Raw genomic sequence first — 12,826 nt, forward strand, 5'->3', positions numbered from 1 at the left:
CACTGGATATTATTATTGCAAGACTCTATGCCAGTATTTGAAAATCTATTTTGAATCTAGACACCAACGTCTCCTAAATTTTGAGATCATTCGAAAACCTGCTCAATTCTAGGATTTTATGTCATGCCATTTTCACCATTTTTGTTAGCTTTTGTTTTGTTTTTGATTGTTTGTTCGTGTGCATTGTATCCATTATCATTGATTCCAATGGCTGTTATGTGATAAATAAGAAAATAATTTTATTTAAGTTGTCACTTGATTATTTATTATATCCGATCGAATTAATTAACGTTTACTTTGTAGAACTTTGCATCAAATTGTGTTAATATTATATTTGCATTGAACTTAGAATCCTATTCATTGCGGTATTTATTTCCTTTGAAGAAACAATCGCACAAATAAGGCATAGTTTTATACTACGAGTATTTTCTGGTATAACTTCCTTTTCAAGCCGGTATCATATTTAATAAATCATAATAAAATAAAAGCATATCATTATTATCAAAACAGATTAACAACTAATGGAATTGGTGATTATTGTGTTAAAATACATTTTTAGATGTTAGGGCGTGGAATAATCAGAAAAAAAAACATTCAGTAAACCTACATTTATACAAGGTATTCAAACTATTTCAAATTTACATTGTATATTTTTTTTTCAAAATAGGTGATACTTCACAAAAAAGAAACAACCATTCTTAAGAAGTTATATATAATGATTAGGCAGTAAAAGATTAAAATGTATAAAACTGAAATCCAGAGTCAAAACGCTTTTCACTGACAAATTGTATACCGAAATAGTACCATTCTTACTTGAATTACATTTTTACGATAAAGACTTTCCGTTTTCGACATTGTGAAGTTTTTTCGTTTTTATGCCGAAAATACAGTACGAGTAAAACCATATTTAAGTTAATTTTCATATACGAGTTGTTTCTTTCAGTCATAATTCAAGACTTAGAAACTAAATCGTGTCGACGGTGACCAGTCTTGCGTTTGATTGTAAAATGGCTTCAAAGAAGTGGGAATTGTGGGATATCATGGCACCTACCGCCGTGGGAGATTGAGAGTTTTACCGTGACGCGGAGAGTTTTGCCGCGACAAATTAAAGTTATGCCGTGAAGTAATAGTGTGTTTCTGTGAAATAATATAGTTTTGCAGTGAAATAATAGTGTTTTGCCGTCAAATAATAGAGTTTTGCCGTGAAATATTAGAGTTTCGCTGTGAAGTAATAGTGTTTTGCCGTAAAGTAATAGTGTTTTGCCGTGAAGTAATAGTGTTTTGCCGTCAAATAATAAAGTTTTGCCGTGAAATATTAGAGTTTTGCCGCGATGAATTAAATTTATGTTGTCACTTGTGGGCCACTGTATCTGACAGTTGTTTAACATACTTTTGTATTGCTGTGGGACAATCAGGAGGAGGATGGAGTGGTGGAATGAACAAGATATCCAAGAGGATAGTTGCCATGTGCACAGCCTGGCTTGTTTCCAGCTGATTCTTTCCTGACGTTAACGACTTAACGACCATAGATATTATAAAAGTCATCAATGAGTATCAAGTCCAGAGACCTATTTCTTGCCTAAAATAATAACAGAATTAAAACAGGTGTAACAAAGCATAGCATTTGCATATGAAATCTCGCAGTTAGTATAATATCAAATTACTATTATCATTATTCACAATCAATATATTGATAGTATTGTCATTGTATAATATGATAATACTCTTGTAAAGATATGGTCAATATTTTCAAAAATAATGGATATAGTGAAATGAACTTGCAGTGACCTTTTAGCTTAATTCGTACAAATGATATTCTCATCTTTAATTTCATTTCTATCATTTGGATTGTTTTTGAGGGTTGTTCAGATATGTTTTTCTTCTTTTCTTGAATAGTTTTAGGATGCTGTGATACACTAAACAACAAACAAACAAACGTCTTGAACCTCCTGTATATTTAAATATATGCATGTTTCTTCTTGAAAACAACTAGTCTTTTGTGATCCATTATTAAGAATTAAGAACCATATAATGCTTATTGTTCATTGAGTATGAAGTGTGTAATTACTGTGTAGAACTGACTAAAAAGAAAACAATTGGTAAAACTGGGAAATGGTCATACCTGTAATAGGACAGTAAATTTAAAATAAATTCTCCTTTCGTTCGGGTTTTACCACTGCCACACTGTATTTGCATATCGAAGTATAGAAGAGAGAGAGATTAGGAGATTAGTGTAAGCAGTTTTGATAAAATAAAACAGACTTTGACTTGCGAAAGCAGAATGTTTCCTTTAGCCAAACATCACACATGTAAACATGAATGTACTTCCACTTTGAAAAACAAGTCTCGTACAAAAGTGACATGTCATCTGAAGACACATTCTGTTGCATGATTTCCTACTTATGAACATCGCCATATTTATTTCGTAAAAAGTTATAAATGTTTAACGCATATATTCTTTATTTGAACATAATGTGGTGAAACACCACATTTTTTATGCAAATTATGGAACATGTGCAAATACGGTGTGGCAGTGGTGAAAGCCAGAATGAGTGAAAACAGAAATAAGAGCGCCACCAGTGCTAGGAGTGTGAAGTAACGCTTATCGAAATAGGGAACGCAATTGTTCGGTGGCGGCGCTGTGTTCCTTACGACACACATGTACGCCGTTAATAGCTTATACGTGTCAAATCGGTGAAAAATACAGAAAACATATCGCCAGATTTATTTTGTTTGTATATGTATGTTATTACGTATATTTTCTATTTATAATTTATCTACTAATATCTAATTACCCATGGAAACCCATTAACAATATTTCACAAATCGTTTGTAGTCGATGGAATCACTGATCTAACACTTTGGTCTAACGACCTTGGTGTTATCAGAGTAGCATGTTTAGCCTATTATTATACGCCTTTTGGTCCCATGCACCGCCTGATATCTGTTCCAATTTTAGTCTGAGTTTCAATGTATTGGGACATGATGGCCAGGATTATCGTGCTGTTGTAAAAAAAATGTCACTTCACGTTTTGGACAATACCTTGCACGACGCACTCGAATGTAAATTCCAATATATTTTGAATAAAAGAGAACCTCCTACTATTGTAGAACTCAGTGCCATAGTTACAAGACTGTGTGCATAATAATACAAGTTATTAAACAAATCAATGGTTTTATGGTGAGCCATAAAAGAGAAAAATATGAATGTGATTCAACCAAACATATATACATAATTATATCAATATACATCAAAACATACTCGTTATGGAATGGAAATTCAGTTTTTTCAATTGGGGTTACACATTATATACATTATATATTAGTGGATCATTTATATACTGTGTTATGTATAACAATTATTTGTCAAATGGTTCATCACTCATTCGGTAATGGTATTGAGTTTATGTAATGTTGTTATATAAGTACAGGAGAAGAATAGCCAATGTATTCAAACTTGGCAAACACGTTCCTCATGTCAAGTGCAATACACACACTTCCCAAAATACGGGTCAAAGGTCAAAGCACATGTATGTTCAGTATTCGGTTACAAGTGGAATAGCTAGGAACTTCAAATTTGAAACACATGTTTCCATGTAATCTACAAAAACATGGTCAATATTCGAGACAAAATATGTATGTATTTGTTCATACTTGCAATAAATCACTAAAAAGTACTTGCGTGGAAGTAGGTTTGCTACAATTGGGATCAAATGTTCAGGTTTATATACAACTACAAGGCGAACATAGCTTGTGCTTTTAAAATTGGCAGGCTTTTTGCCAAAACAACTCAAAAAATACAAAAATAAGGTATGATTTTGTTGAGTTTTGAACTACAAGAGGTGGATGGTTCCCGGATGGTGAGACCCACAACCGTCCTGCACAACTCATGTGACCCGATTAACATATCGTGTCAAAGGTCAAGTCCATAGTATGTTTTTTTGTGAAATAAGGAGTAAACAGTTTCAAACAACCGTCTTTCAATATCTGGAACGTGGCCAAAATTATTATTTAAAATAAAAGAAAGCACTTTACTTTTTCGTTGTAGTTTTGTTCCCTTGTTGCAGCATCGTTAGGTGCATGTGATTTCATGAACTGAAAATCAGTCACACGAGCCACTTCTTAGATTTGTTTAGTTTTTAATTCTTTCCCATGATGACTGCCGGAAAGAAACTGTTATAATGTTATTGTTTTAATGTGGTCAAATAATTTACATGTAGTGCAATATTCTACAACATTAAGTACAACATTCCCATAAATGTGTTATGCATGAAACCCTGCAATAGTTTGACCTTAAAATAGATGTTTTGAAATAAATTTCAAATAAAACTCACAAAAATAATTGATATCGTTATAGTCATTGGTAAACAAAATAGAGAAATATTGTATGAAATTAAGCTAGAAATCTATAAGAAATTTCAGTTCTCAAAGGCTTATTGTGTTGTGCATGGTTCAGGCTTAATAAGCAAGCTATACTCCTTGTTCGAGTGCGTTTGTTTAAACCAAAGTGAATCCAATAGACAGTAATCGATTTTACCAAATCCAACGTATTTAACAACACATTAGTATGAACTCAATTTATCGTAGCGAGTTGATGTTCCGACGGCATACATACTATATTTATATCTTCGTATTGGACAGCCATGCTCCAGTTTCTCTGCAATGAACGAATCGCTGTTGAAATCACCACCTTCGATTTCACTAATATGTGCATAATGATTTAGACTGTGCACGTTTATAAAATATGTATATCAAAGAGGAAGGCGTGATGAAAGTGTGTGAGTTAGCATCATGTGGGGGCTCCCTTTTTTTGGACGGTTTCGAGTAGGCGTTGAAAAAAGGAAGAAAAGTTGTTACAATCGTCGGTTCATTCCATACAACGCATCAAGCCAAGACGGATAGGTCTCTCAAGCCTGCGGTATCCCAGCCCGTATAAATAAACTTGGAGACGGCAGTGCGTTGAAGCCGGGTTCGTGTTTCGCAAGCGGAAAATTGGGCCATTGGAAGAAATTAATGTACATCGGACGTCATCATTAATGGGTACAGGTTACCTTTTATTACGACTCCGCCATCAACGATTTTGCCTATCAATAAATCAGTAGTTACTAATTCTGTCTTCGTAGTGGATGAGATTAGCAAGTTGCTTAGTGAGGTTTGTTTAAAAGAAGTTTCAGTTTCTTCGCGTGTTATTCGTTTTTTCGAGACGGTAAGCGCAGACTGGTTTAAACTGCAGGCACATCAATTTGCATTTATTCAAGTATAAATTCTGTTGTGTGGAAATATTTCAATTGCGATAATGTTATTTGTCTAACGATTAATTATTCACCTTTAACTTTAAATGTGTATATCATCGTTTTCTTAGAAGTGTGGTGGGCAAATATTTTGTGTTTTCCGTGCTGTTTTTTGGTATTTCCACGGTGTCGTATCTGTTTACTAAAATTGGTAAGGTTATGGTCGCGTGGTGGCGCTCCCAAGGTTGTCATGTTTTTTAATGATGACAAAGGCCTCGTGACGGCTTATATTCAAGTTGTGAGTGGGCAGGTGCGATCATATCTGGTTAAATTTTTGACACTAGGCTGAAATGTGTTATTGCTGTAACTTATTAAAAGGCACTGGAAGCAGTTATTGGCCGAATTGTCTCTATGCATGCCGGTGTAGGGACGACAGTGTGATTGCGCACTTTTTGTATGCATTATATTTAGACAAACGTGCTAGTTTTGGTTCTGGTTAAACAATATAGAGACCGTTAATGGCACATTGTTAGTTGACGTTAGACAATGTACTAGTATTATGTATACTGATGCATTGCCAGTGGTTATGGTAGATATAGTGTGGGCCTAGAAAGGCCGGAGAAAGGCGCGAAACCATGAAGAGAACTTGAGGCAATTCGTTGCATGTTACTTGGTAACAATGCAGGCCTTAGTGTGCTAGTACGCACAGATAACCATAATGTGATTAGAATAAGGTAAGGTACCTGAGCTGTGGGGGATAGTATTGAGTATTGTGGATGTTTGTAAACGACTGGGGTCGCACGTGGTCCCGGAGTGGGCGCCAAAAAGGCAGAATGCGAAAGCAGATATGTTTAGTAAAATTATCGATAGTAATAATTGAAACATCAATATAAGCATATATAATGTATTGAATTCCATGTGGGGTCTTCATTCTATTGATAGATTTGCTTCTATCTACAGTAAGAAATGTGCGAGGTTTAATTCTAAGACACTGAATATAATGACGCTTTTTGTCAGTTATGGGGAGGTGAAAGTAATTGGCTGGTTCCTCCTCAAAGGCTTGTAACACAGGTAATAGTGAAGTCATACTGTTATTGGTACACTGGTAATACCGTGTTGGCGTTCTGTCGCATTTTAGCCAGTTATTTGTCCCAGTGGCGCAATTTCGCGCCTGTTGTACTGCCAGTGAGACATTTCCACGTGCATGGTTTGAAGTGCCATGTGGGTATTCGTTGTGGCTAGACACCACATTCTACTCGAGCGAGTCGTTTTAGAAGGTAGGAGCGAATTTATGCTTTGGGTTGTATTTTTTGCTACGGCGGGGATCGGTGATAGGTATTGGAAGCGCCTCGGCAGTTGGGGGTCGGAATCCGCTAAGGATGCACATGTGGTTGTCGAACTCAACAGCCGTTCGACAGTATTGATTCGAAGAATTTGGGATTATAAATTTGGATTACAAGTTACCTTTCCAGTTCTTTTATTGGATACATCTTCAACCTTACCTTATTCACACTGTGTATTGCGTATTATTGAGTGGATATGCAGTCGAATGAAGAACACACGTTTCCTAGTTTAGACAATGAAAGCGAGCCCTTAGCCCTGAGTACAGTCCTGTAGGTTGGCCTCCTTCCGTTGATCATTCGGCCCCCACAGTCCTGAGAAGTCGCATAGACCGGGGATTCGACACCCGCCTACAAATTTATGGCGGAGAACCGTTCTGCAGTTTTCATGATTGTAACCAGCTAAAACATCTATCGACTAATCTAGCGATTACAAATACCTTTTTTGTGGCCGAAAAATGAACCTACAGCACTGGAACGTTGGCGAAAGCAAGTTTTACGCAACGAAACAACGTTTTGTTTATGAATGCGTCAAGAACAAGATGGCGGCGTATATTTTCGGTTGACGTTGGAAAATGTCGATTCTATCGACCCTAGTGGGAAATCTTATGTAATTTCGCTTCCAGTTAAGGTATTTAGAATAGTTAGACGTATCGACCTGCTTATTTTTTAACTGCAAAGCTGAATGCCTCTTAAATCGCCCGATACACTCTTTCACAATAGTGTCGAATCCCCGGTCTATGCGACTTCTCAGGACTGTGAGGGCCGAATGATCAACGGAAGGAGGCCAACCTACAGGACTGTACTCAGGGCTAGCGAGCCCTTAAACGATGCTCACGTTTTATGGGTGACCTAATTAAAGTGCGCCCTCAGATGATACTTACTCGTACATTTTATATAACTGAAGTGAATGTTTTTGCCTAAACCATTTATCATGCATGAAAGTGAAGGCATATCATAGAAACAACTTTGACACGTACACCACAGACTCCAACTTGCACACAACTATAATATGGTTCATTCAACTGGTAAATTGGTATTTTTTAGTAAGACATGACTAAGGAGTCTTAAGTTTAGTTATAATTCAGTCATATTTTCAGAATTATGGCAAGTCATAAAACATTCATATTTTTCTTCATTATTTTAACCAAAATATGATATACTAGTTCAAGTACCATACTTGCCTTGGCATAATCTCACTCCTTTTTACCAGACATTTAACGGGATGAGAGAAATGCATGTAAAAAGTGTGTTTGATTGCATTAAAATCATGATTGGTATGGAAGTTCTTGTATTGGATTGTGTGACGGCTCTGGCGTTTAATTCATGTTTTTAAAAGAAAAACTTGCATAAATTATACAGCTAATGGCGGACAACACAACAAGGTTTGCAACCGTTCGGTTTTAATGATGAATCCAATGTTGCAATACTGACGTAATCCTAGTCTCTGGGTGACTGGAAGCAGGTAGCTTCCGAAATGTCATAAATGTAACCGCTAAGTCGTGAAACCTGGGCATTGGATATGGTTGTACTTTCTGAATACTTAGCATCATTGTAAATAGGGTGTAACAGGTAAACTATACTTTGACATGACATGTTGAACGATGTTAAATATTTTTTCCACACTCGTATTTTAATACAGTAATTCATTGGGATCAAAAGATGCATTTCTAAATATTTGGCAATTTACACAATTATGTCTGTACACACAGACTTGACCTGTAGGTTAGAGAATGTAGTTTCATGTCAAATCATACAGAAAACCAGAGGAAGTTGCTTTGCATTGAGAGTTTGCATGTGGTCGAAAACATTTGACAACAAAGATCTTAAATGACTTTTTACCCACAGACCCTAATAATTTTACACTATAAATTCAGATTGTATGCAAATAATATTGTAATAAAATGTGCATATTTTTTTTCCATTTTTGGGAAAAAGGAAATTAAGAATGATGCAACTTTTATCAGAGACTCATTTCTCCTGAGCTGGCACATGGTGAACGAAAATTATCATTTGGGTGACAGGGTTACAATGTTCACTCTTTACTGAGATTGTCTTCGGGTACACTTCCAGCCATTGCTTTTCCTGGTTTCACATGTTGAAGCCCCTGGGCTTATGCCTGGGGAAGTACAGTAACAAAATTTGACAAAAACAAGCATTGGAAGGGAGTTGCTAATAAACCAAGAATGAAAGGTGGAGAGAGCCGATTGCATCAGATGTTGGAAAGTTTTTTCTAGCCCCTTAACAGTATTTAGATTTGTCAACACAAGCCAGAGGAAAACAAACTAGCACATACTCATAAAACAATGAAGATTTTTTATTTAACACACACACACTGTCCTGTGCCAGTAGATCAAACAGCTGATAACATTTACATATAATGAAGGTATATGCTTCAAAGAGGAGGTAAGATGTAACAAACACAACGTATATCAAGAAGTGGTATAACAGTTCTTCAATCACACGGCAAGCTGCTACTTATAGTTATACATCATTGACGTAGAGTGAAGGATCTTTCCTCTTGGACTTCTTATTTGCGTCAGTACCCCACCTGTACACCATGTAGTATATTATGAATGCTACAAGATAAGTAGAAATAACATCAATAGGGAAACTGTGTACGTATTTGTCAAAGGATATGAATATGGGCCAAGACAATGTCAGTCAAAAGCACATGGCGTTTGGGTCCAGATAGGTTAAATGTTATGTTTGTCAGTACACACAGGGTTATGAAGATTACATAAAGTACTAAAAATCACTAGACAGTAGCTTGCAGTGTTTTGTTGGAAAAAAGAAATGTTCTCAAATACACATATTCTGTTTTTGACAGATAACACTTAATCCTTTGCAAAATGATGTATCAACATGCCAAATTTGATAATAGCGAGTGCAGCAAGAGTGGCCGAAGGCCAATGGAGAAAGCGAGGTATGTAGATAACGTGTATATACATGTATATATATATATATATAGTCTAGAAGTGGGAGTCGATTATTCCAAAACAAAAGTGCTCAATACAAAGTATATGTACAACAGATAAATGCGGTAATAGAGGAATTAATACACAACTACATGAATATTGAAACTCGACAGCACTGTTTCGTAAAGTACAAGTACCTCACTCATCAGGAGCTTTATGTTTAATTCACTGCACCAACGAGCATACATATACTTCGCAAATTAACATATTAATTAAAAATAAAAACATACAGGTTTAAGTGTTACATAAAAAGGCTTTTGATCTGTGTCGGCATGATGATACAAGTTCATTTCTTTTGTTTAGTGTGGAGTAGTGAGGTCTAAAAATTATTATAAATTTTTCCTTCAAACATAGAATGCATCGTTTGCTGGAGCTACTGTACGGGCTACCACGAGCAAGAATTTTCCATGTTATTCTGTGCTCAATATTTTTTTCTTTGAGTAACCAAACATGTTTACTTAGTTCTGTCGCATTTCTAGACGCCTGATTACGAAATGAGGCAGTGTGGTTTCTGTACCTTGTTTTGAATTCATTTCCAGTGAGACCGACGTACGTTTCGCTAGTTTGTTTGTCTAAGCGCGTAACTTCCGCTTGGTATATCACGCCGAACTGCAAACACTTCCCGTCCAGTGTATATATAAATATACACACAGAGTATGGAAGAAATCTATATATTCTAAGCATTTGAAAACAGTGCACTTCAGGTCATTTTGTTTGCTTGTTCCACAAATTATGCAAAGCAAGAGAGCTCATTCATGATAAAACAACTTCAGAATGTTGTTCAATGATATTTGTCCTCTGACAACGGACTGAAAATAGTTCAACTTTGAATAGTGTTTTGGGTCATTTTCATCAGAGGTGACACACGAATGAGATGTGGTACCATCTTAAATTCCACTCAACTCATGTGAACTAATAACTCAACTTCTGAAGTTTACCACTTTCTGTGTCCTATGGTTACAACACTTATATTTTTTGTAAATCAATTAACTACTACATATTATCTGTTTTAGAATTTCTAGTTAGTAAACTAACAGAACTACTGGTAGTGAAACAACAATTGAGTGAATGATAGTAATTTCATTATTATCTATTTATAACTTACAAGTCATGTCACACCATTGTACTGTTACTTGTATTTATGTTTAATTCAACTTACGTGGAGCAATTCTGAAAATTCGGCTGTGAAATCGTCTCCAGACATTGGGAAGCCCATCTTTGAAGAAACCAGCAAATGCCCGCTGTTCAAATGGCGATAAACTGTATGAGATGATACCCCTCACTTTTGTTAGGTTGCCAAAGGAACGACCCATCTTGAATAACAGCCTGTAATTAACGAAAATAAACTCATCACAAAAAATAAATAAAATAAACTCATCATCACATCATGGTATGGTCAAAACAGTTTTGAATTGTTCACATACATGTATTGTTTGTCTACACAAATTGAATTATAAATAAGCCCTCGACGTATGGCATTATAATGCACCTACATGTAGCTCTGGGTTCATACAATGAATTATGAAGCTCCCCTTGTGTTGGTCTTTAGTCTGTGTGATAGCATTTCAGTCATTTCTGAAACGGTCATTTTATCAACACAGAAGAGGTATGGTATGATATTCCTGTACAGCGAACATGTTGTCTGCAGATACGTGTACATGTATGTACCGTTTACAGTTTTTTTATAAAAATATACAGGAAATGTGATTCCATAGTGTGATACGTGTAGTATCACTTAGGAAAATAAACAGTAAATACCAAGCGGCCCAGTAGCAGTAGTAGACAACCGTTTCTGGCATTTTTAATGTACACTTTTCTCGAGGAAAGACAAGTGCTACTATAGTCTTTTGGGCAAGTAATTTTGATGTCCCTCGACTAGCCTGGACTTTGTCTATGGAAGTTCGCAGGGCTGTGGTGGGGACATCTGTCAACCAAACACGCCCCCGTACACACAGCACTGTACGTAGGGCTATCCTTCGACTAGCCCTGCGTACAGTGCTGTGTGTACGCGGGCGCGTTCGGTTGGTAGATGTCCACACCACAGCCCTGCGTACCTCCATAGACAAAGTCCGGGACTTTGAAAAATATAACTTTTTAATGAAATAACATGCCCAGGTACCAAAAATAATGATCGATTACCAGATATATCCAGAACTCCCAGTTCGAAGTCCAATTGTGGATGAAATCGGCTACTTTGCCCTAAAAACAAACGTATTCTCTCGCGTGAAAGAAATTAAAAATGGCGACGTTTGGTGGATAATTCCTCCGGTACCTACGCGTTTACAATTTGCCCGTCTTTACTAGTTGTTATTTAAAGACATTTCAGTTTCAGATAACTTTGTAATGGTTGTTACGGATAACTATCGTCATTTCAACCGATTTCGGCTGGGAAACTACTTATTTTTAACTTGCGCACCAATTACGGTGCGCTCCCGGACTTTGTCTATGGAGGTACGCAGGGCTGTGGTAGGGACATCTATCAACTGAACGCGTCCCCGTACACACAGCACTGTAAGCAGGGCTATCCCTCGACCTGACGAAAATGGCTGCCACTGAAGTTAGTAAGGTTTAGCGACATAAGTCTCGGGGAAAAAACAACATTAAACCAATAGTTTTTGTCACTGGTTTCACTCTGGTGTGAGTTTAATAAACATATTATTAATTTGGTGATAATTTTGATAGGTGTGATATGAGAAACTGAAAATAGTGTACTTTTCATCGACTTTTATTTGACGTTGCACGTTTGTGTTACGCAAGTCTATGGGAGGAATCTCTTGTGTGTCGATAAAATCCAATTATTCAAAAATAACAAATTAAATGACACAAAATAAATCAGAATTTACTAAAATACCATCGCAGACTAAAGACCGACACAAGAAGAGATATGGCCCAACAGCTATAATGCGTCCTGATTTGCACAGAAGTGAGTCACGTAGACGTGGTGATTTAGTTTTAGAGGAAACCTCAAATGGATTATTGAATCAATTTCACTTCAAGCGGTTCAAAAAAGTGTCGCGTTTATAGTTTTCGAAAAAACGTCACAATAAAAGAAGACATTTATCCACTATCCAGCAAGTTATTAAAAACAACAAACTTACCGGCAATCAACGAGCAAACCCCGTACAAAATGGCGTCGACCGAGTTAGAAAGATGAGAGTTGACTACCTAAGTCGGCGAGAAAACACATTGAAAACAACAACAACAACAATAAAACAAAAACAGCAGCAATTTCTGTCAACTAAATTTAAGTTAACTCATAAATTGTTTTCCTGATCTT

The 12,826-nt window shown here is 36.3% G+C and overlaps 1 protein-coding gene across 1 annotated transcript; it reads right to left on the bottom strand.

The window, feature by feature from the left end:
* Positions 1-8,864: 8,864 nt before the first annotated feature.
* On the bottom strand, positions 8,865-12,735 carry LOC102806597 (cytochrome b-c1 complex subunit 8-like). Its single transcript, XM_006818245.2, has 3 exons — positions 12,648-12,735; positions 10,709-10,875; positions 8,865-9,150 (listed from the first exon to the last, which is right to left on the bottom strand). Exons 2-3 carry the CDS (start codon positions 10,860-10,862, stop codon positions 9,056-9,058), a joined length of 249 nt encoding a protein of 82 aa, XP_006818308.1. The 5' UTR covers positions 10,863-10,875; positions 12,648-12,735; the 3' UTR covers positions 8,865-9,055.
* Positions 12,736-12,826: the final 91 nt, after the last annotated feature.

This window comes from Saccoglossus kowalevskii, chromosome 4 (genome assembly GCF_978046115.1).
Source record: "Saccoglossus kowalevskii chromosome 4, keSacKowa6.1, whole genome shotgun sequence".
NCBI classification, from domain to species: Eukaryota; Metazoa; Hemichordata; class Enteropneusta; family Harrimaniidae; genus Saccoglossus; species Saccoglossus kowalevskii.